Consider the following 3,976-nt stretch of genomic DNA (forward strand, 5'->3'; position numbering starts at 1 on the left):
ACTCCATCAAATGCTCTATGCATAAAAAAGAACTAACGCCTGCTTTGAATAATACTTGATGCAAATTATAAAAACAGTGATTTGTGAGTATAATCAAAATCAACAAATCCCTATAAAATGTCTAAATTTTTAAATTGATTAGGGACGAAATAGGTAGGAAAATTAGCCAAACCTTTCTTTTTCTTTCCATCGTAATAATTAATCAATTGTTTACATTATAGAAATAAGATTGCATAACGACGTAATACTATTAGGGTATAATATATAATACAACATGAGATTAGAGGGAATTTTTTTTGATAGATAGTAAGGTTTATGTCCTCATATTTCTTGGTCCCATTTTAACATCCAATTATATACTGTTATCCTTAATATTAATGAAAAAAGGTTATTATTGTTATAGAACTTGGTTTTTTATTAGGTCCCCAAAATGGATAACATCAAAATTGTGACGTCACATGAAAACACTTTTTTAAAAGTAACATGGGAGAGGAAAGAAAATATTTATGGCTATCAAATGGAACTTGTTTGGTAAGCGTGTTTGACTAAGCAGCTCACTGATGATGACATTGCCTTCTTTTCTTTCTTTTTTTTTCTCTTATTGGATCTACTTGAACGCTCTCTTATCTGGTTGCATAAAAGTTATTGTTCACCCTTCAGAGTCGCATTAGCAGCAGCAGAGTGTAGAAGAAAAGAAAAAAAGGAAGAAAAGGAAAAAGAAGAAGAAGAAGAAGAAAGAAAAGAAAAACAACACAAATATAACATAGAAATATATATATATGAATAGAAGGAATGGAGTCTTCCTCGGTGGGTCGATCGAAAAAAGCAGCGGCTATAAGTCCATTCGAATTGAGTTTTTTAGAGTTTTGTTCTCGAAAAAGAAGTTTTGGCGAAAAGATTTCGGATAGCGATCGATCTTATTTTTATAAATGTGAATTTTGTCCGGGGAAAAAACTGAGAAACGAGGATGAACTTGAGGTTAGAGCCAGTCTCTCACCTAGTGATCCCATTCTGCAGAGCGTGATTCACATGAAATCCTTCATCCCTTTTCTCCAGTCCGCCCCAACGACCCTCCCCACCCGCCAGCGCCTTCCTTCCTTACCTTTTAATCATACTTTATTTCTGCATCATCTTTATAATTTATCATTCATTTCCATGTTCTTAAACCCCATTTTTAATTATTCTATCATTCATTCATTAGTCTCGCTCTTTGTCCGTTCACTTCTTCTCATTATCTCATTATGTCATGACTCTCTCTCTCTCTTATATAATATAATACATATTTCAATCCCCATTACTATTGAGCGCATGTCCAACTCAAAATCCACCTTTACTAGATAATGAGACATACAAATAACCACTAATTAGTCAGACATTCACTTCTTCTCTTTATGAGCCAAAATGACCTATTTTAAAAATAATTAATCATTGCACCTAGTGACAAAAAAGGTTTAATATGTATATATAACTTCCATTAGTAGAGTAGTCGTTGCATTATCATGAGATATTCACTAAAGAATAAGTATTGTTGTATTCATTTTAGTTAATTTGAGTTTTAGGTACAGTGTTTCCACTTTCGGAGCAAATTTACTTGTGGGAAAATAATTTCATTTGTATTTTGGCTGAATGTAAAAATAGAAGAAAATATTTATAATTAAGTTTTTATTTATCATTGTACCTAAATACAAGTTTGTTGCAACATTTTGATTATTTAGGCCAAAAAGTAAAGTGTTTCGAATTTTGGAACAAATTCGTGAAACAATTGTATTTTTAACTTGATAGCTTGAAGTTGCATTTTGTATAGTTATATATTTTTCATTTTTTATTATAAATAACCCTCATTTGACTTAATTAACTTGTAATAACATCATTTTTTAATTTATATTATCACAGGAACATTTGGATTCGTTTCATACTGAGCGTACATGCTCTGAATGCGGAGGTAATTTTATGACAAAGAAGGCGTTTGACACTCACCAACACAAAAAAATACCCATTGGAGAAACTACAACAAATACTAAATCAGATCATGATTCACCAGAGAAACCATCTCACAATAATGGTGGTGGTAATGATGCTGTGGTAGTAAAACCAGAAGATAATGACGGAAAGTCATCAAAAACAAATTCCAAAGATTTAAATATTGAATCCAATGACAAAATAGAAGAAACGACGAAACCTTCTGAAAAAAAGGATTTATCATCCATTAAAGGTCCATTCATATTTGAATGTACCGAATGTCAAGAGAGCTTTCCCACTCAATTTCATTTGTCAACACATATACGAGATTCTCACTTAATTCCACAGTGTTCATTACCACCCAAAAAACGCTCCAGCCCTCTCAAGAACTGGTCCCCAAAAAGGGATGGTAAAGACGAGAAAGAGTCACGCAAGCAAACACCACCTTTAACTTCCACGTTTCAACAACAAGATCCGGGTGAGGAAGAGGAGATCGAAGAACCTTATGAGACGTCTCTAGGAAACGATCCAAAACTCGAAAGTAATATAGACTCTCTGGAAAAGACAGAGGAGGTGCCAACAAAAGAAGAACAATCCCCTAGGAAACGAAAGAAAAAAACAGACCTACTTCCCATATCAGATGATGTACAACCTGAAGCAATTCCACCCAGAAGGAACCGGGCGCGGAAAAACTACACTGATATAGATCTGTATTTAGATGAATCTGAAGAGGAAGCTATTCTTCAAAAAATATTGAAGCAGACCTCTCGTCTACGACGCGGTAAAAAGTCTAAAAATGAACATTCTGTAAATAATATCTCCGTAACAAAATCCGACAACGAAAGTATTAACGAAAGCACAAATGATTCTTTGCACAATAGGGATTCATTATCATCGACAAGGGGTAAACGGCGTGGCCGCTGTAAAAAGGTCTGAAATAATTACAACAACAGAGTAATGTATGTTATGTTTAGTAGAACTAGATCAATATGTAATAGTAATTAATGAATTAATTATTTTGCTTTTCTTCAGTGTTTATACAATTATCATATCTTTATATATATATACATATATATATATATATTTCTTTATTCTTTTCTCTTCTTTTTTTGCTCTTCCGAGGTAAAAAGTCCCGTTATTGACCATTATAGAGCTGAAATTGTATAATAAGTTATTTTTCAAGGAAAAACTTTAGTATCTCATACTATTAAAGAGTTTATTAATGTGATAGATAGAGTAATATAAGCGCTCCTTTTTCAACTTACAAAGGGGTATCGTAATGTTCTATTTTATACCAATGAACCGCATTTTCTAATTAGAAAAAAGATAAAATTATTATAATAATGTATCATTATATAAGTCTCGATTGGCTTTAATACAATAAGTCAATATTAAAAAACAAAATTCATCCCATATGATAGTTTGTTTGTTTTAATTGTACATATTATCAATTAATTAGCTGAATATGCATTATATCAAAAAGGACAAAAAAATAATTACATTTTTTATGTAGTCCCTTCTTTGAAATTTGGAAAGAAAATTATTTTTTGTTGTTATTGAAAGAAAACCGAATGGAACCACAATCCAATTTGCAATTATATATTTAGTCAATTCATTAGTTAAACACACACTTAATTATATAATGTGCCCGTGGAAATGTTAGTTACAAAAACAAAAACAAATTCCAATTCATTGTGATATTCTTTGCCAATTAGAGCATTTATATACTATTCTAGTGAAGATGTACATCTTAATGTGCATACGTTAATATACGAGCGTTGAGTCCTAAACAAATATTATTATGATTGTTCGATATAGATAATGATTATACATTGTTTATAATAATAAAAAAATTATGAAATATAAATTTGTTAAAATAATTTGAAGAAATTAATTTTGAAAAAGCATTTATTATTTTTTATCATCATTATTATATATTCTAAAATTGTGTATCATTTTTTTCGTTTTGTTTTGTTTTGCTTTTTTTTTTTTTTTTTGCAAAACAGTTTAGTATGTT

At 30.7% G+C, this 3,976-nt stretch overlaps 1 protein-coding gene across 2 annotated transcripts; it reads left to right on the forward strand.

The window, feature by feature from the left end:
- The first annotated feature begins 650 nt into the window (after positions 1-650).
- Positions 651-2,994, forward strand: LOC121119739 (uncharacterized). 2 transcript variants are annotated; one of them, XM_040714503.2, is made up of 2 exons: positions 651-807; positions 1,894-2,994. In XM_040714503.2, exons 1-2 carry the CDS (start codon positions 793-795, stop codon positions 2,893-2,895), a joined length of 1,017 nt encoding a protein of 338 aa, XP_040570437.1. In that variant the 5' UTR covers positions 651-792; the 3' UTR covers positions 2,896-2,994. The 2 variants fall into 2 exon arrangements, with proteins under 2 accessions (XP_040570437.1, XP_040570436.1); XM_040714502.2 differs by having other exon boundaries at positions 669-978.
- Positions 2,995-3,976: the final 982 nt, after the last annotated feature.

The sequence above is a fragment of the Lepeophtheirus salmonis genome, chromosome 6 (assembly GCF_016086655.4).
Source record: "Lepeophtheirus salmonis chromosome 6, UVic_Lsal_1.4, whole genome shotgun sequence".
NCBI lineage: Eukaryota > Metazoa > Arthropoda > Copepoda > Siphonostomatoida > Caligidae > Lepeophtheirus > Lepeophtheirus salmonis.